The 19,803-nt window shown below is 45.8% G+C and overlaps 1 protein-coding gene across 2 annotated transcripts in view; it reads left to right on the top strand.

Moving 5' to 3' along the window:
* ZZEF1 (zinc finger ZZ-type and EF-hand domain containing 1) overlaps positions 1–11,431 on the top strand; it is a 59,997-nt gene extending 48,566 nt beyond the window's left edge. For both annotated transcript variants that reach the window (XM_027445920.3, XM_027445919.3), the window contains exons 49-55: positions 1,539–1,682; positions 2,558–2,726; positions 4,633–4,731; positions 5,550–5,715; positions 7,059–7,209; positions 7,739–7,810; positions 8,315–11,431. In XM_027445920.3, the coding sequence (XP_027301721.3) occupies positions 1,539–1,682; positions 2,558–2,726; positions 4,633–4,731; positions 5,550–5,715; positions 7,059–7,209; positions 7,739–7,810; positions 8,315–8,389 (876 nt within the window). In that variant the 3' untranslated portion in view covers positions 8,390–11,431. The remainder of the gene's footprint in view (positions 1–1,538; positions 1,683–2,557; positions 2,727–4,632; positions 4,732–5,549; positions 5,716–7,058; positions 7,210–7,738; positions 7,811–8,314) is intronic.
* Positions 11,432–19,803: the final 8,372 nt, after the last annotated feature.

The following is a 19,803-nucleotide window of genomic DNA, read 5'->3' as shown; positions in this document are numbered from 1 at the left end:
TGATTTTTGTTGGATCTCAGTGTGTGTATTGTAATACCTGCTACGCCGTTGATGGGCTGAGTGTTACTGTGGTGGAAGTGATCTCAGAATTATAATAGAATGTTGTAATGAAAATGTCAGTTGAATGCTTCACAGCAGTCGAAGCAAATCAAGTGCTAGAAATCTTCAAAAAAGGGATTAAAAATAAAACCGAAGGCATCAGTATGTCACTGAACCAATACTATGCTCTCATCTGGACTGCAGCACACAACCTGACTCCCTCATTTTAAGGAAAAGATGCAGTGCAACTAGAAAAGGTCTGCAGAAGAGTGGCAGGGATTATTATAGCCATGGAATAACTTCCATGTGAGAAACCAACTAGTTTTCTTGACCCTGGATCTTTGTCCTGTGGGTACTGAGGGAGGAGAAATAATAAAAAGTCTGTTCCTCCTTCTCTATAGTCTTAAAATCATGAGCAACATAGAAAAAGTAAACATCAAGTCTTATTCACTGGCCCTCCCGGTAAGAAAACAAAGGAGTGTCAGATTAAGGTAGTCAGTGGAAAGTCCAAAACAAACCAAAAGAGCTGGTGTTTGACACAGTATGTCATTAAAGTTGTTACCACAGGGTGTTTATATAGGATCAGAAAATGACAGGATGAACTGATGTAATAAAAATCTGTTAAGGCATATAAAATACAAAGGCATAGCCTTTGACTTAGGCCATTCTACAAGTTTGTGGAGGCAAAGAATGTATTCATGGAACCATGCTGTGTACTTCCTGTGTTTTTTATATTCGTTTTTCTCAAAAAATCTATTACTGGCTGATTTGGAGGAGAAACTTTTGGCCTGAGCTAATATGGCTAGTTTTATTGGAGGAGATAACAGGTGAGGCAATGCAATGGGTTGCTAGAACGACCTGTAAAGGACCTTGAGTAATAGGACTCCTGATAAAGAACTTTTGTGCACTTTTGAAAAATAAGAAACAGTGGAGAGTTAAGGTTGTTCTGAATTATTACTTAATGTGTCCTGATAGACTGAATGGCATCTATGTGTATTTTTGATGATACAACTCTTGCATCTAGCTCTTTCAGACACTGAAACCATTTGACTAATACTTAATCCTTCCTTTTTATATGTGTACTTGTACATTTTGAAGACTAAAATATAGGATGCATTCTGTTCAAATTGAAACCTGTAGATATGGAAGGTAAAAGTGTCTGTTTAGCATGTTAACAAAGTTTTTAAATGATCTTCCTTTTTTACAGCTTCAGTTCACTGTGAATTAACCTTTATTCTAGCATTTATGGAAAGAGACGTAGGTAGTAGCTGTCATGTTTTTATCACTTAAAGGCCAAAAGGTCTGAAACAGAGGACAAAGTAAAATCTTCTGCACCTCTAGGTGCTTGTAGACATGTGAATTTGTCTCATTTCTTGCTGGTACCTGGATTCTCTACTCTGAAATGTTAAACAACTAGAAATGTATCAGTTTGCAAGTTTGCAAGTTTGCAAATGTTGCTTAGATAGCAAATTGCATTTACACAATGTGCTGCTTCTCAGATTCTGCAGAAAGTGCTGCATGGATGCAGTGGGAGCATGCTGGGAACGATGGCGCTGACAGCTTGCCAGTTCATGGAGGAACCTGGGATGGCAGTCCAGATGCGTGAGTCTAAACATCCTTACAACAACAATACAAATTTTGAGGTAAGTTATAACTATTGCAGTGCAGTGGGCTAACATGACTTGAAGACTGAAAAATATCAAGGTGTTTGAAGCAGAAATGTGGCAGTGTTCCACGTGTATAACCATGGGACTTCTGTGCTTGAAGTACCTGTGAAATAACCTGTTGTTTTTGAAGTCAGTGCCAGATAGCTGAAGACTTGCCCTGCAAAGAAATATGTTCACTAAGGCACTTTAATAGCCACTTTAATATACTAATTTGATCATATGAAAGGCCCGTAACTTAAATGGTTTTAATATGCATGTGTTTGAAGCAGTTCATATACTTAAATGGTATCAAGGCCTTAATGAGCAAATATTTCTACTTTTCATCCAAACGTTTGTTCCTATTGGCCTGTTACTTTGTTGTGCTGTTAGGTGAAAGCTAGGAGTGGAATCTTTCTTTTTTTCCTTTTTTGATTCTCTTTTCTGATTGTTCTTTTCTTGATATTGTTTGAAAGCATTTTTCTGAGCATGCTCATGCAAATAGAGTTTGGTAAGTAATTACAGCTTCTGGGCAGCATTGGGATTTTTACTTCCCTGCAGCTAAGACTCTTCTCTTCTTTATTTTTAAAGGCATGCAAGCCTTTAGGATCTGGCAATACAATCAATATCAGAAACGAATACCACCGCTAGCATTGCTAGTAATTAATTTTTACACTCTTAATATCTAGTGCAAGCAACAGGACATGCTTTACATTTGTTAGATTAGTTCCCTATTAAACTAACAAAGGCTTGTTTTTCTTGCTGTGGAGGTACTGTAATATTTTCTATACCACTCCTGTTTGTAAGGTGAAAGTTAAATAGCTTCTTGGTAATACAGCATTACAGTATACAAAGATAACGTGTTTATTTCTCAGGATAAAGTTCAAATTCCCGGTGCTATCTACCTCTCAATCAAATTTGACTCTCAGTGTAATACAGAAGAAGGCTGTGATGAGCTGCTCATGTCCAGCAGCAGTGACTTCCAGCAGGATCGGCACAGCTTCAGTGGGTCTCCGCAGAAATGGAACGATTTTGAGCTTCCAGGTGAACATGCAGTGTTTTAAAGCACAAAAGTGTTGGGGATTGCTGGTACCTGGCACTCTTGAGAGAAACTACTGAAAATGCAGATGTTACTGAGAGGTGTGAGGGGAAAAACCTCCTTTTCTTGGCCCTGTGTGTTTGCTCTCACAGGCTTCTCCTGCATTTATTTTTTTGAAGTGGGCTTATCTGTTGTTTTGCTACTTGACACATTCCATACTGTTTTATTTCTGACCTTTTCTTCCCCACCTCAGTCAAAGCAAGCACTTAGCTACTGGAAACAAATTTTGATCTTGATACTGTTCCAACACAGTCCTTGTTCTGCATGATATTCACTTACATTGTTTCTGCCTTGTCTTACTTTCCACAGGAAGCACATTTTTTTTTAAACAGATAGGCTTATCTCTCGTCTCCGTCCTACACTAGTGCTCAGAGCAAATAAAGAGAGAGTGCCAATGCCTTGTCTGCAGTTGTTGCCACTGAGCATAGCTGAAAAAGTCAGTCCCTTCACTGGCAACTTTGGTCTGTATTCTGTAAGCACGTTTTTGATAACACAGTACCAAATGCCAGTGATCTGAGGGGCTGCATGGAGAAAGCAGTACAGATCTCATGCTTCTGATGTTAAGCTGCTTTAAACTACCGAGTTAAATGCTCTGTGGCATTGCTGGAAACTTGACATTGCATATTGTCAGTAGCTGTAAATAGATCTAGGAACTTTCTCAGCAAAGGAGTTTGGGTTACAGGGTGCAAGTTGGAAATCAACGTCTGTTCTGCAGAAATATTTTGGATTTTTTATGAACTTTTTTTCCTTCCTCTTCTTCCTCCCAAGTAGTTGCAGAGGTTTGCCAGGAAACTGAACTTTGAGGCCCATTGTTTTGGAGCAGCCTTGGCTGTGAAACTTGAGTCTCACCCTGTGAAACTTCAGTTCCAGCTACAGCTCTCTGGACTGAGGCTCGTGATTTCACTCAGCAGGGTCTAGCTGAATCCAGGCACTTGAAGGCAGCTTCTGGGCTTTACATTTGATGACAGGGCTTTCTCCAGGCAGTCACTGCTGTGTAGGAGTAGGAGAGAACAGTGACTCCATTTCATAGTGAAAAGGGGAAAATGAATAGATTTGTTTATTTTTTTATTATTATTATTTTTAAAAACTTTTGTTTTGGTTTTCTTTATCCTAACAAATGCTTTTGAAGTCTTTCCTCCACTTGAAACTTAGAAAATTCCACACCCAGTGAAAACTAGCCTGTCTGCCCAGAGTGACTTTTCAATGGAAAAGAAGGAAATTGTAAGTTTTAGCCAGATCTGACGTTACAGAGCACAACAGATAAAGATCTGTTTTGTTTAGCACTACAGCTAACTACCAGTAGTCGTCTTTGTGAAGCTGTAGATAACTACAATGACAAAAACTTCTTGAATGTCCCACTGCACAATTGTAAACTGGTCAAGCATTTTGGTAGTTCTTCCAGCTTCAGGTGGCTAACTATTTTGTTCTGTAATGTAGAAGTCTGCAATTTTGTTTTCTGACACATAAGAGTAACGCAACTTTACTTTCACAATTTTTTCCCTTTTGCTTAGTGGACTGTGAACTTGGCTGCCCATTCAGAGGTTGTTTCTTCGTAAATCATAACTGATCCATTACACAAGTGGGAAAAGTGAAGTTTGGTTGTGTTCTTTAACTCCCTCATCTTTTATGTAGTTGACAAAAATGTAGGAGATATTGCAAGTGTTTTTATACAGTGAAAATCATTCTGTATTTTGCTTCAGTCTCCTGTTCTGCACATTTCATAATTAGAGGGAAAAAAAATGACCTGTCTTGAATGACAATATCTAGGATTAGTTTATTTTAATGACAAAGTGCATTTCTGATAGCAAAACTCAGTAGTAATGTGTATTTTCTCCCTTCCCCCATTCACAGGAGACACGCTGTATTACCGATTTACTTCTGACATGAGTAACACTGAGTGGGGTTATAAGTTTACAGTGACCGCAGGTCATCTTGGAAGGTTTCAGACAGGTGAGTGTTGTTCAGGCTGTAACTGAAAGGACTTCTTGGAGTTATTTTGCAGGAGCTTTGGCAGACTAGGGTTTATCTGTTTTTTGTTGTTGTTGGCCTTTTTTTTTAAAATCTGATTCCTTCAGAATTTTGGAAATATGTAATTTGTCTTGTTCAAGCTGCAACTTGGCTAATGGCTCTTATATGCTGTGACTGTATGCTAGAAATACCAAATCTTTATAGAGGCTTGGAGATAACAATTATAATAACATTACTTGCATTCAAAGCCTCATTATAGGACAGTAATTACACACAGGATTTAGTAAGCACTCCCAGGTGCCATAATTGGAAACAGATATCATTTTAATTGTCTTTTTAAAAGGTAGTTGTCCATTAGAATAGGCTGTTTCTGGGTCTAATTTGTAGATATAGCATGGAAGGCTTTGTTAGTTTATTTTAGAGTTTAGATGTTTTTAATAGAATTGAGGATGGTGGGTGATTTGTAATCAGCAAAACTCCACTGAGCATCACATAATATTGAGGACCTGTGTTTGGTTTTCCTTACTTGGGGGCAAAACTTCAATTTCAGATAGGATTCTTGCTAACTTTTTACTTAATTTTAGTCCCAGAAAAGACTGGCTATGTCAGACTGTAGTCTGGAGTTATCTCAGATTTTTGTTCTTTATTTTTATTCTTGCTTGCCAGAGCAATGCTCAATATATGGAGAAAACTGTTTACGAGCAAAATGAGTCCCTACAGGGTGTATGAGCAAAATGGGTCCACACAAAGCAATAGCTGTTTGATTTTTATTTTTTTATTTTTATTTTATTTTTTACCAGGGTTTGAAATTCTAAAGCAGATGCTGTCTGAGGAAAGGGTTGTTCCCCACCTCCCGCTGGCCAAAATCTGGGAATGGCAGGTTGGGGTAGCGTGCCGCCAGACTGGTCACCAGCGTTTGAAGGCCATTCACTTGCTCTTGAAGATTGTGCAATGCAGCGCCCAGAGGTAAGGGCCCTGTTCTGCCTTGTACACTGGAAGGCAGGGTTGTATGCTGTTTGTTTTTGTTGTTGTTTTTTGCCATTTTTAATTTTTTTTTAATAAACCGAAACAGGAAAAAAACAAAACAAAACAGTTTGCACTTGATTTTCTAGAAATTGATTCTCTTTTAGTTGTCCTTCAGAATTAAGGTGAGGATGAAATCATAAATTGGTGAAATGATGATCTGATTCACTAATCATGTAAATAACTTTTTAACGATTATTATAGTTGTACCATTGCAAAACCCGTAATTGAGTTTCAGAAAGGATAGGTGTGATAGTGCTCAAGTATGCATGGCCTGGGTATTTCTGAAAATAGATGTTGTAAAAGATACTGAGTTTTTAAAGTCTTGAAAAAGTGTATTGTTGCATTAACTCATTAGCACATCACGGCTGACACCTCAGTTATGCCCTCTTTGTTTAGAGCAAACAAAACCAATAAAATGACAGCATTCTACTAAGCTTACTTTGATAAAAAGAAGTCAAAGTGTACTTGCGTACAGTAATAAAAATGGACAATTACATAGAACCATTGCTTACCTCTTTGTGTACACCAATCTGCATCAAAGTCTGAAAAACTGATTTTGCTTTTATTTGTAATTACAAATTTATGATATTTTCAAGTTCTTTTAGCTTCTTTTTTTTTCTAATTAGAAAACTAAAAAAGTTTGTCCTGCTTTGTCCTGTGGACAACAAATTTAACTGGTAAAAGATCAAGTCTCCATTGTGCTTATATTTTATACTTTCCTTGTATTAATCTGATGACAGATTATGATAGATTCTTTCCCCTCTACGTAACTGTATTTATCATTCTGTCTGTATAATTAGTGACATGTGAATTGGCTTGCTTTAACTCGGGAGTAGGAAGGAGGCAGGACTGGAGCTGTTTATAAAGAATTATCTCTCTGCCCTAAACCAGGATGTCAGCTGCCCAGCGCTGCAGGTTGATATTGTACAATTCCAAGCAGCTGAGCCAGAGCATTAAGCAAAATGATGTATGTAGTTATTTTAAAGTCCTCATTTCAGGAGGCTACTCGATTTTAGAAGAGCCATTTAGATGTGTCCATGAATATAAGGTTTTCTTCACTTCACTGATTCAGAATGAAATTCATTGTGCTGAAACACCTGACTGAATTTGGATTTAAAATGGTTCTTGTGTTTCTCCCTTGCTTTATACATCTAACTGTCAGAAATGCATGTTTTTGTTCCCTTAAATTGGAGGGGGGAAGGGGACGGTTGATTTGTTTTCTCCTACGAATAGGCTTAAGATCATGGTTACTCACTATTTCATTTAAATGACCTTTTTTTCAGAGACTGTGACCTCACCTTGTTGAAGCCACTTTGGCAGCTTTTCACCCATATGGAAAACAACTTGTGTCATGATGTGACCAAGCCTGGTATTCTCCTTCCTCTTCATCGTGCACTTGCAGAACTCTTTTTTGTTACAGAAAACAGAGTTACTGTAAGCAGTTCCTTTATTTATCTCTCTTCTCTCCCCAGTGCTGGGAATGTTATGTAGTTCAGTGTCAAACTAAATGCATTTTTCCTTTATCTTGGCCAAGTTCATCAGAACTTTTGTATGCTTTAGAAATATGAGCAGCTTTCTCTTGTGGAGTCTGGTAGCAAATTCTAATTAAGGGGAATGTAGTTGCCTTATCCGTCATGGTCTGTAAGTAATAGTCATGACTCTTCCTTGTGCAACTGAGGTGTAGGCCATAAAGCCACTCTTAAATCAGCATTCCTCTCAGAATAAATCATTAATTTAAAGGCATTTGAATGTGGTTCCCTTTCAGCTGATTTTGGGCCTTACATACGAACAGTCTGTAACTGATTTCTGTAATCACAAACTCTGTTCTAGTCCAAGAGTCTTGTGTGTAGTTCAGATGCATTTGGTTCTTAGGGACTGCTAGTGATCAGCATTTTAATGTTCGTTAGTAGGATGATATTTTTGGTAGAAGTGTTGGTGCTCATTGAATGCTTTGTGGCTGCAGGAGCTTGGATCTCTACAGGAGTATTTGCTTGCCTTAAATACTGAAGATCATCTTCATCGCTGCACAGCACAGGTAATTACAAGATTGCACAATCCTAGAGATGTGTTTTTTGTAATATTTTTATGGCAGATGGAAATAATGAACAATTTCTGATTGCCCATTGGCATTTATTATACCATGACAGGCCTCTGAAGTTTGTCTGTGATGAACTGTGCACAAATGCTTTTCTCCTTTAATAGTCAGATGATGTGTCACAAACTGACTGTTGGGAAAGAACACTAACTCATTCTAATGCAAGTAGTTCAATTGGGTTTATCTAATTTAATTGTATTGACCCCTCAACTGCCAAAACATGGCAAGGGGGGTAGGGTGGGGGTGATCTTTCAGCCACTGAAAATGCAGTTGCCTCACTGAAACTGTGTGAATGTGTGCCAATAAATGCAGTACCAGGAGGTAACCAGGTAGAGACAGGATGGTTAATTAATTATTTCTTTTAAATTAATAGAAGAATTTCTTCACAGTTTTGAACTGGGAGAATGTGTGACGTGACTTAGCTTTTTTTCTTCTCTCTTCTAGGCCCTGAAAAACATTGCTGCTATCAGCCTTGCCATTAACTACCCAAACAAATCAACAAGTTTCTGGAATGTTTAATACTGGCTCAGGCCGGAGTGCATGGGATAGAGTAGTTTGTCCATAGGAACCTTGGAACAAACATCTTAACTCCGTTCAGGAAAAGTTCCTTCAGCTTCAGTGTATGAGCACTCTGCAGCCTTCCTTCCTTCCACCTTGATGTAGAATTTGTAAAAGTAAAAGCGCACTTCAATGAAAAAGCACATCTTGAAGTAACTCACGCGTCGCCTACAGTTATGTATGCACATATTGTAGCATGTTAGAGTAAACAGAACAATTCCTTTTTTTTAAATTCAAAGAAAGTAAATGAAAGAAGGTAGCTGAAGTATGAGAATGGAAGGCCCCCCATTGGTATCATCTGCTCCCAAGGAAACGATTGATGAAACCTGAAAGCTTTGATAAGATTGAACTTAGAACGATGCAGTCAGCAGCACCTGTGTATCATTGGAGTGAAACAGGCAAACCAGAATCTGGTGGGCTGATGCAGAAATGGTCCACACTTGAATCCTGTCGTGTTTACTTTTGCCTTGAAGGCTACTACCCAGGGAAAAGAACTTTAATTATTGGTAAACTACAGGTTGTAGAACAAATGCCGGGTGATTGCATAGCAGTTAAAGAATTCCAGCTTCAGAGCATCCTTGTGCAAGAGGTTAATGTTTCTCCTGTTCTTTGATTCAATCAGCTGGATCATCTGTTCTTACCTTCATTTATCTCCGATGGTATTATTCTAAATAGTACATTATTCTAGGGCAGAGAGCAAAGGCAGGCCTCCATTCACTAAGCAGTGGTGATATGAAGAACTGAGGAACTTGCACGTTTCTCAAAGATCATAGAAGAAATTATTCATGAGGGTTTTTTTCTGTTAATTATTTGGGTACTAGTGGCTTAAGGAGGTCCTTCTCAGCAATGGTGGGAACCTGGACTCCCAGCACTCAGGGTGGGGGTTAATTATCAATCCGGTCTTGTCTTACACAGCAATAACTGCATTACTCTTAATGAAGGTGGAATGAATTGCAGACCTTCTATGTTGAAATAAATTGGCTTTCTTCCTGCTCCACTACACTGGTTATTCCCTTTCCAAAGAGTTACAAAGAACATAGAAGGATTTAGGGATGAATTTTGTATACCATTATGCAGTACATCTAGCTGGTCTTGTCAACCATCAATTCAGAGAACTTCCAGTGAGAATTATTTTCTTCTTCCCTTCCCCACTTCAACAATAAATTACAAAAAAAGGCAACCAAAAACTTCAGTAGTGGAGTCTAGGTGACTGATTCAAGTTGGGTGAAGGCAGTGGCTCTGTGAGAAGGGAATATGCTTCTTGACCTTGCTTGGTGAAAAGGTAAGTGGTACCTAAATATCACTGTGCCATGAGCACCGCAGCACCACTTCCATGGATGACCTCTGAATTGATGGTCTTAGCAGCTGGGTCTGGACATACTTTAAGGGCGGTCCAGTCTCCCCCTGAGATGGAATTGTGCATTCTGCATCCCCTTTTCTTCAGCCTCTAGGGCTGTAGTTAAAGATGTCTTGACTTCTTTCTGTTCAGCCAGGGGAGTGTAAAGTGAGTGCTGCTTCAGGGGATGAGGTTCAATCAGGATGTCATTATTCTGCCTGAAAGACTTAAAGCTGAAGACCAAACTGTGCTGAAGCTGTTACCTTCAGGAATGGAGTGGCCCTCTTGGCAAGGGAGAATGCCAGAATTCAGGAAAAACATGCCATTTATCAAAGACCGAAAGGATGCAGAGATACTGCTCTGAAGCCCCTCTCTGAGTATACTGCAACTGAAAGTCGAAGCCCTTCTTCCTTCCAGAAGGAGCTTGTGATGGGAAGGGAATTATCGGAGTTGTGGCGCATGTTGAACGCATGGAGCATTTTGTTCCCACATCTGAGCAATGTATTGGAGTTTGCAGTCTCACTGCAAGGGTGTCTGAGAGACCCATCCGTGAGAAACCAACGAGTTCACACTTCCTGGGAGCGTGAACAGATTCTGAGTTGCTACACCAAAATGAGATGTTATTACTAAGCCTGCGTTAGGGAGTCGCATCAATGGGACAGGTGAGCTTTTGAAATTGCTCTTCTTGAGCAGTAGGACTTCCTATTCACTGCCTCCGTGGGAATCGAGGGCCAAGCAGTCAAGGATATGCAACGGGCTGATTTGCTAGGGCATGTAGCATGCTGCTGAGATCTTCCTATGTTTTAGTCAAAAGAAGGCTTTTTTCTTTTTTCACATCAGGGATGAAGACTGTAAATAAACCATTCATAGAACCTGTGACGGCTCTACCATACTCACGATTTTCAGTTGGACTGTCTTTTTGCTTTCTGTACGAAGACACACGAGGCTGCAAGGATGACACAGGAGTGGCCAGTGTTCCTTACCAGGCGCACCACCTACTTACTCTACCAGCAGTAACTGGCCTTGAGTCAGTCATCTTGCCCTGAAGGGACTGTCTAGAAACGTTGTCCACTAAATATTATTTCTACCCACTAGATGGAACTGAAGGACTGTGACCTGAGTTGACACTGAATCTGTTGCTGCCTTACGACTCAATCATTCATTATGGATTTTTAAGAGACAAGGAACACTTTTCTTTTTTTTCCTGGTAGTTATAAAGAAGAAGAGAATACCAATAATGAATATTCATGATCAATCACATCTTGAAAATCCCCCCAGCACTTCCAAGTTGGATGCAGGTGATGATGCTATTGAGTAGTATAAAACTGGCTGGAAAACAGGTATGCTGAAAAAAAAATGTGCCTAATATTAAAAATAAAATAAAATAGTTGTCCTGCCTGAATCACCTATGATGTGTTTAAGACAAACCACATTGTTCGTAATGATACCTTTGACTTGCTTTCATTAAACACTTTAAAAAGTTTTATAATTTCTTTTATTACGGGTTTACTACTTTGCAATTTTTATCAGTTGTTAAAATATATCAAACCTTTAGATTTATTCCAGTTCAGTTCAACATGTAAAAAGAAAGCTACAGATGTGGGTAAAATATGCAAATGAAGAGAAATATATTGTAAAAATTATATAAAAACAACAAAGTAACAACACAGCGTCTGTTTTTTGTTTGCCTTCCTGCTCTCCTCTCCTCACTGAGTGTTAAAGGTTTGGATTTGCAGTGAGATCCAAGGTTTTTCTTAGGAATCTTCATTTTTGGTGCCCGTAAGTAAACCTGCTTATCCTCACCCAGTGGGAATACGTCTGCCATTGCATCAAACTATGCAGGACACGTACAACTGGAGTCTTCTTTTAAATTCCAGCCCTGCTGTTTACATTCCAGTGGCCTTATCCTAAAAACAAAGTTTTGCCATGGATACCCCTGGGGTTCAGTGCCGGTGGTTGTTTGCCTTCAGGCCTGAAATGCAAATCTGGGGCCCCAGGTGTTGCCTCCTGCTAAGCTGAGATTTGTCTCAGGACCTCTGTTCTAATTAGCAGGATTTGTCAAGGGCTGGTGCCCACCTCGTCGCCTGGGCTTAGCTTCACAGCACCCGTGGCTTAGTTTTAGCTCGAGGGAAGTTGGTCAGGGAAGGGTAAGCGAGGAAGCCAACACCGTTCTTGTATTTACCCAACGCCCTGAGTTGTTTCCACTGGTTCCACATGCTCAGAGAATGGTCTCGATGGGTGATTTCACTAAATACAAATAAACAGCAGGGGCTGTGGGAGAGTGGGGACTGAGAGCCAGGTCTGAGGTTTCAGGTGCTGTCAGCAAGGTTACGAGGGGAACAGATTCGGCTCCCTCTGCAGCTACAGCCCGTGTGGTCCCAGCCCCTAGAATGTAACAAAGCTCACAACCAAAAGGGCTGGGAGCTGTTGTTCAGATGCCCTGAATCAAAACCATTTTCCTCCCCAAAGCTCCAGCTCAGGCTGTCAGCCAGCTTACACGGGGAGATTTGTCAACCTGCCTTCAGGAGCCGGCCACACTCTGCTTACACAGGAGTGAGTGATGCTGGGTCCCTGCTGAGGCAGCCACTGGCCCTTAGGTAAATAGGGGAATAGGGGAAAGCGGTGTAAGGCCGTAAATAGGGTGCTTGGCACCTCCTGCAGCCACCCCGGGGGTGCACAGGGCATCGGGCCGCATCCAGCAGGAGCTGCGGGGCTCTGGGGGAAAGGAGCACGACCCGCCCCGGGGTGAGAGCCAAGAAGGCATTTCCCAGCCCGGTGAACAAGGGAGAGCTGCTGTGAATAGGAAAGGAGTTAAACAAGAGGTGAAGGAAATCAGATTAAAGCTCATTCTTTCCATGATGGTCGGGTCTGATTTATTTAGGTCCTTCTACCGAAGGAAGCACAAATAATGAAAAGCTGCCACCCGCCTCAAAGCCAGGCTGCAGCACCGTGCTGGGGCTCATAAGCGAGTATGCAACCCAGGGAAGAATATACATTTAAAAAACAAAAAATCTCCCTTCCTCTACCCAGAACCATCAATAAGCATTCCTGACAAAGAGATGGAAATCTCATAGTTTTGTAGCAGCCCTATGCATTTAGAGCTGTGTTCCCTTTGGGTTCATGGGCTGGGAGGCGCGTTTAGATTTAGGATGGGCATGAAAACACGTGGAAAAAGGACTGAAAATCAAAATTCAAATTGAAAGTAGGCCTTGCTGTGCCACTCAGAGGGCCGTGGGGTTCCCTGGGTGGTGTTGTGGGGTGCACCAAAGGCGCAGGGCTCCTGGCCCACCAGACCCCCAGGGCACAGTCAGGGCACCAGAGCTGCTCTGCCCCTGCCCTCAGCAGCACCTCGCACACAGCAGCTCTCCCCTTCTGCCTCCAGGACCATCACAGACGGGGTCTTTCCACCCCTGAGCCGGGTGTTGTGCTGGGGAGCTTCTCCTCTTGGTGTTCAGCTGGCAATTTGCATGATTTTTTGAAGCTGGTCTCTTGCATCATTCCCTATAAGTACTGCAACTATGCAATACGTGAGCTTGCATTGCACAAAAAAAGTCTAGAGAAATATAAAATTAAAGTGTCTGCACTCTTGTGCAGGCTGCTTTCCAGGACTTTGGCACTTCCCAGGGCCCGAGGTTCAGGTGGCAGAGCCGTGCTGGGCTTCGGAGCACAGCACCCACCCCCTTATTGCTGTGCTGTCCCGAATGTCTGCCCTGCAAAGGGCTTCTAGCTCTTTATAACGAGTTATCACCATTAAGGAGCTGCTGTGGTGGTGCTGAGGGCACAAATTTCCACCTCACTGCCTTCCTGGGGCTGTGGCACCCGCAGGTTTTGGCCTCCTCGATGCACATGGCCATGGGGCAGCTTGGGGAAGCACCCAAAGGAGCTGCTGCTGCTGCTGTGCTCCTCTGGTGCCAGCACCATGCGTGTGGGCAAAAGCAAAAAGGATGCAGAAGGGAGAGACAAGGTGGTGTGCTGGGCTTCGTGCCATGCTGGGAATTATTTTGGTTAAATGTGTTCCCCTGCATTTTCAGCCAGACCCAGTGAAACTTCCTCTGCCAGTGGGTTCAGGGGCGGTGGCTTGCTGTGCTGTTCCTGCCCCCGGGCTGCTGAGGCTCTGTTGGGGTTTTGGGGTGAAAGATCCCACGTCGGTGCCTGAGGAACCGCAGGAAACGCTTCCCCTTCTGACCTTACGCTTTCTAATCCATGAAACCACCCCACAGAGGTTTTTCTCTCTCCACGCAGGAGTCTCAGCCCTGCGATGGGCGCAGGAGGGGACTTCACCGTGCGTGTAAAGGTGAGCATTAAGTAGGGCTTCAATCCCTCCTCACACTTATTTTACACTGAATTAAGCAAGGAATCAAGGCACAATCTTAAGTACATGTAGTTAAGTGATCAAAGGTAGGCTTTAAATTGCTCCTGTTGCCCTGAAACCCGAGCAGAGCAGTTGATAGGAAGCTCACAGCCTGTGGGACTTGCTCTTGCACCCAGCCAGGGCCACAAAGGCAGGAAAAAAAAGGCAGGATGAGTTCTCGAGCTAGGGGACCTCTTGTTCATCAGCTTGCTTCAGACAAGTCGTGTCTGCGTTTCTTACCCTTCTCCTTTACATAAACCACCCACAGAAAGCTCATTAATCAAAAATGTCAATGGTTTCACAGCCGGCTTCCCACTCAGACCCCGGGTTTCACATTCCTGTGAGTGGCAGGCCAGGCTTTTTTCTTCCTAACAATTGTCATTTTTCTTTCTTAAATGTTTTCGTTCCTTCTTACTGTGAGCGTTAATATTTAAAGAGAAGAGAGTGTTTCGTACCCTGTTGGTCAATTCAGGATACGCTGCTGGGTTTTAAACGTGGCTTTGCCCCCAGTAGCCACCCTTCTCGCCTTGCTTTGAAGAAGCATTTTCCTCCACTCGTTTGCCAGGCCCCAAGTACACCAAGATGAGTTTGAGCTTTGGCTCCTCGCTTGCTAGAAGGGGGCTCAGCTTCCTCAGTGCTGTTGGTGTTTCTGAGGCCGTGCTCCTTGCTCGCCCTGAGGTTCCTGCGTTTCCATCCCACTGGGGGAAGCAAACCTCCCACAGGGGCAGGACCCAGGGAGCCTAAAATAGCTGCTTATTTACCATGAACTCACTGGCCAATTTTGCTCTGATGATGCTTAAGGCTGCTGACGGACGATAGCTTTGCTTTAATTAGATTTGCACAGCGCCCAGAGGGGCTGCCCATGGGTGAGGGGTCGGTGCCCAGGAGGTCCCCGCGTGGTGGCACCGCCACCGCCTGCCCAGCCTGGCCCCACCACATGGATGGCAGGAGGTAGAGGCACTGCTCTGCTCTGTGCAGCCAGAATCGGTGCCAGAAGCACACAAGACAGATCCTTTCTGTTCCTTCTGGGTTCTCACCCACTTTCTGTACGGTGCTCGGTGCCCCTTTGTGCCCTCAGGGCCAGCACAGCTTGCACGGGGTGCAGGAGCTGCCGGTGCTACCACCGGCTGCTGCTGTCAGAAGGTTTCTCCTGCAAAAAATAATTAAAAAAAATCACACAGTTTCTTCCCAGCTTGTTCCTGCGAGCACCCAGAGTGCTCGCCAGGCAGCCGAGCGCTGGGGCTCTCTGGCTGGGAACAGCCTGTCCCCGCGGGCCCGGGAAGCGCCTGTTCCCGGTGCAGCATACGGCCCCGCGGGGCTGCACGCCCCCGGAGCAGCTGCCGGCGGCACTGGGAGCAAGGAGCATCCCCGGGATCTGTGGTTTATCAGTGCTGTAACCCCCCGGTGTCACCGCTCGGACGGCTTCGCCATCCGTGTTTGATTTCTTGGCTCCTGAGCAATGTGGTGGGGCAAAGCCTTGATTTTCCCCCTGAAATGAGGGAAATTCCCCTCTTCTTGCCCCAGCTGTGCTGGTGCTACCTGGGCTTGGGCCAGGTTTGTGTCCCCCCCGGGATGTGGCTCCCAGGACTCGAGGTTCGATGCCCCGAGGCACCCCCTGGGGCACCCCCCAGCTCCTGCCCCTTTCCTCCCATGAGGATTTTGGGGAACCGCCGCTCTCCCCTCACCTCGCACCATTTCAGCACAGCTGAAGGAGATGAGGGACACGCGACACTGCTGGCACAGCCCTGGGGGACCAGCCCAAGGTGACTTCCAGCTCCTGATTTCCACCTCCCCCTTTTCCCGAGGCCGTGTAGGGGCTGCTGGGGGAGGCAGCCTCCTGTGGGCAGGATCCTCCTGCTCTGTGGGGACCGGCTCCCTCCTCCTTTCTGTGGTCACCTACGCAGCCTTTCCTACCAGCACGGAGCCACTGCCCTCCAGGCTGCCAGGGCCCGAGGGAGAGGCACTGCCACTTGCTCATTTTCTCAAATATCCCCCCCACCACCCCAAATTTTCTGAATAGCGAGGGCTGGGCTCCTCTCAGCCCTGCTCCAGCGGTGTCGAGCGCCTGTATGCGGAGTCACGCAGATGTCAGCGCTGATCTATGGCTTTAATTACGAGCCCGTCGTCGGGCAAGGCTCAGATAAGTCAAAATGGAGAATTGCGGCTCAGCCCCAGCCCGCGAGCGGCTCGGTTCATTATTCACGAGCCCTCGTCTGTGGCAAAGCTCGCCCCGAATGCGAATCCTCTTGTGCCGAGGATCTGGAGAGCTCAAAAAGCCTGCGAGCGCTCACCCCAGGTTGCAACCACAAGAGGAGGAAGCGGAAGAGCAGTGCCTGGGGGCACCCCAAATAACTCCTTCCCTGCCTGCTGCAGAGCTGGGACCCCCCTGCAGCGATGGGAGAGCCCCCCCTGCACAAATGCCCCATTTCCATGGACCTCAGAGAAATGCCACCGGGGGATGCCGGGCGCAGTGGGTTGGCACCCGGCGCTCGCTCGCCCGGTGCTGCTTTTTTGGCTCCCCAGCCCTGTGTGGCCGGCTCCTGAGCCACTTTTAATCCATAAAGAAGGTCTTTTGTGCAGCCTTTTGTCAACAGGGCTGTCCCATTGCTATAGCTACGGCCCCTCCGGTGCCGGACACACCTGTTTGTTTTTCCAGCTCCTTTCTATTGCCGTCAGATTTCTCTGCCACCTAAATAAAAATAATGAGAAAAGCCCTGCCCTGGCCCTGCGCGGTGGCTCTCATGGCCCTTCCCGCCTAAGGAAACTCCCAGCTCCCCGGGGACTTGTTTTGTGCAGGCAAAACAGCCTGCTCGGCGGGCTGCCCTCGGCACAGCTCTCGTTATTTCTGGTTTTCACCCTTAAAAGTGCTGTGTTCGTGGTGGCACGGGGCTGAGGATGTCGTGGTTGCAGTGAGGTCCCCAGGCAGGCCGAGGTCCCCTTTGGAAAGGTCAGGGGATAGCAGTGGAGCAGGGATTGTGCAGCTGCACTGTAAGGTTTTCTCGTGGAATGTTTTTTTCTCCTTCTGCACAATGATCCCAAAACTGGTGCTTTGGGGACGTCAGCCCCAAGCTGCCCAGGATCTGCCCCAGCTCCTGATTTTGGTGGCACCGCACAACTTTCCCACTGGGCACCCGGTCCTGTGCTGGCCCCAACACCAGGATCCTTCCCAGAGCTCGGCGTCATCCTTTAGGAACATTAAAAAATCCCCCCCCAAACCCAGCATCCGAATACACAGCAGCTTCAGGCAGGGCCCTTGAAAGCACTTCCACGAGCCGCCAGCCTCTGCCTTCCCCGCTCCGCGCCGCAGCTCGGCGAGGCTGAGTCAGGCTGAGTCACACCAGCGCTGAGATCGCACAGAAACCTCCGGAGCCGGCAGAGAAATCCACCCCCGGGCTCTGTCCTTCTAGCCGAGCCCCAAAAGGATGCTAAAAAGGAGAGGGGAGAAGCCTCTGACGGACACACAGCCCCAGCCCCGAGGCGTCGTGGCCCCACAGCCGGGCACGGGCTGGAGGCAGGCGCAGGATGCCAGGATTCGGCTGCCCTTTTGCCAAAAAGGTGCGAGCTGGGAATGCAATAATTAAACCAAACCTCCTCCTTATTTCCCACGAATATTACTGCTACTTAATGTCCCGCTGCTTTGCTGCTTCTAAATATTTCATGCCTTTGAAATTGTATTTTTTGATGAACGTGGCGTGCGATGTGCACGGTGCGCATTACCGCTGGCAGAAATAAAAACCTGCCACGATCCTCACGAAACACCACGGGTTTCACCATGCCGGGGGGGTCCCACAGCTCATCCAGCCCCACGCTCAGCATCCATCCTGAGCCTCTGAGCAAGCTGGCTGAAACTCTGGCTGCTCGGGACCTGCTGCCCGTGGGGAATTGCTCGGGGGCGCTGCACATCTGGAGCACAGCTGCACGTCTGGGCAGCTGCTGCGGGCTGCACGGAGAGGTTTGGGGTGCACAGCCCAGGCAGGAGGTGGGAACAGCTGGGAGCTGTCAGCACTGCCCCAGCGCTCCTGCACACGCTCACCGTGTGTATCTCAGGCGAAAGAAAACACCAAAACCAAGCTTTTTGCAAGAAATTGGGCACTCTTGTTTTAGTGTTCCTGTAAGCAGCGAGGGCTGAAGGGAGCGGCGAGCGAGCGGGCCGACGCGCCGTGCAGCCGCAGCTGCCGGCTTGCCCCGCAGCCCCATTTATCTTGTAGAAAAACATCCAGTTTTGATATTTAAGATTTCCAGTAATGGAAAATTCACAGCAGCCTCGGGGCCCGGCAGCCAAGAGCTAATTGGCGGAACTTGTTGAAAAAGCTTCCCTCGAGCTCTTTTCCACTGGAAAATCCAAAAGCTTTCTAAAACTGTTGATTTCTCATAAAAACTAAAGCAAAACACACTTGGGGGGAAAACAGGGGTGAGAAAAGGTCTTGACAATGTCGGAGCAGCCTGTGTCACTCTGTCAGGACAAATATTTACATTTTTTGTTGTAAAGTTACCCATGTTTTGAAAACGTTTGTTTTATTTGCACTCCGTTACCACACTTTAAAAAAACCACAAGGAAAACAAAGTGATTTTGCAGAAATACAATGTTCTGGCCGAAGCAGAATGACTTTTTTTTTTTTTTTTCTTTTTCTGTGATTTTTCCCTGGGAAAGTTGACATTTCGGGGCCTTTTCCAAAGCCGAAATCTCAGCGCAGCCTCCAGCCCCCAGCTGCCCGGCTGCGTCTTGTAGGACCGATGGCAATTCTCCGGGGTTTAATGACGGCTTTCAGAGGAGCTTAATCAATGCTGGCGGCCGCCAGGCAGTTTCGCTGCCGGTTTCTCCGGCCCGGAGCCATCTGTACCGCTTCCTCCCGTTGTGCTCAAACCCACCCGGAGCATATGCTGCTCCTGGCTGGGTGGCATTTCGGGAATTCATTAAAATAGCTCACCAGCCAGCAAGGAGGGAGCGCTGCAGGTAGGGCCTGGAGAGCGCACGGTTTAAATAGGAAATCTTTCCCGATTGCAAATCCAAGCAGCGGGTTTGGGGAGCGTGTGTGCATCCCCCCGCAGGTGCTGCGCCGTCCTGCCAGGTGTGGGAGTCGCAGCAATGATTTTCCTGGCCCGGGGGAGGATGGGAGCAATTTGGGGGTTGGGGTAATTAGCGCAGTTAGGGCTATAGACTAAGAATAGACTTCATTATTTGGGTGAAATGGAGAGACGAATGCCATGGTGACACACGAAGTGGCTCCAGTGGGGTCTCGTCGTGGCAAAGTCTGAATCCCAGCCCAGGGTTTTAGGCTGGGAGGTGGCTTCCCACGTCCTGACCCCGGGATGCAGCAAGGAGGGTGTGAGTGCTGCAGCCCCAAATTCATCCGTCCCCAGGGCAGAGACTCCCTCAGGCTCCTGCACACCCAACCTCTTCCCACCCAAAAGTCTCTCCTGCTGTTATTGAAAGACATTTCGATGCACACATGGCCCGGGGCATTGGGGTCGGGTTGGATCCTGCATGGGTAGGGGTGAGCTTTGTGCTGGAAAATTGCCTTTGGGGGTAACATGTGTCCTTGTGCTGGGTGGGGGGAGCTGCTCACAGCCTTCAGCTGTGGGTCTCTGGCTCAGGTGCCTGACTTAGGGCAAAGCCCTGCCCATTCAGCAGGGGTGGAGAAGGGGATTCCTGGCTTTAAAAGCCCTTCACAGGGTCTGGCTGCCCCC

The sequence above is a fragment of the Anas platyrhynchos genome, chromosome 20 (assembly GCF_047663525.1).
Source record: "Anas platyrhynchos isolate ZD024472 breed Pekin duck chromosome 20, IASCAAS_PekinDuck_T2T, whole genome shotgun sequence".
Lineage (NCBI taxonomy): Eukaryota > Metazoa > Chordata > Aves > Anseriformes > Anatidae > Anas > Anas platyrhynchos.
The sequence above is the reverse complement of the archived record's forward strand: the minus strand, read 5'-3'. Positions and strand labels throughout refer to the sequence as shown.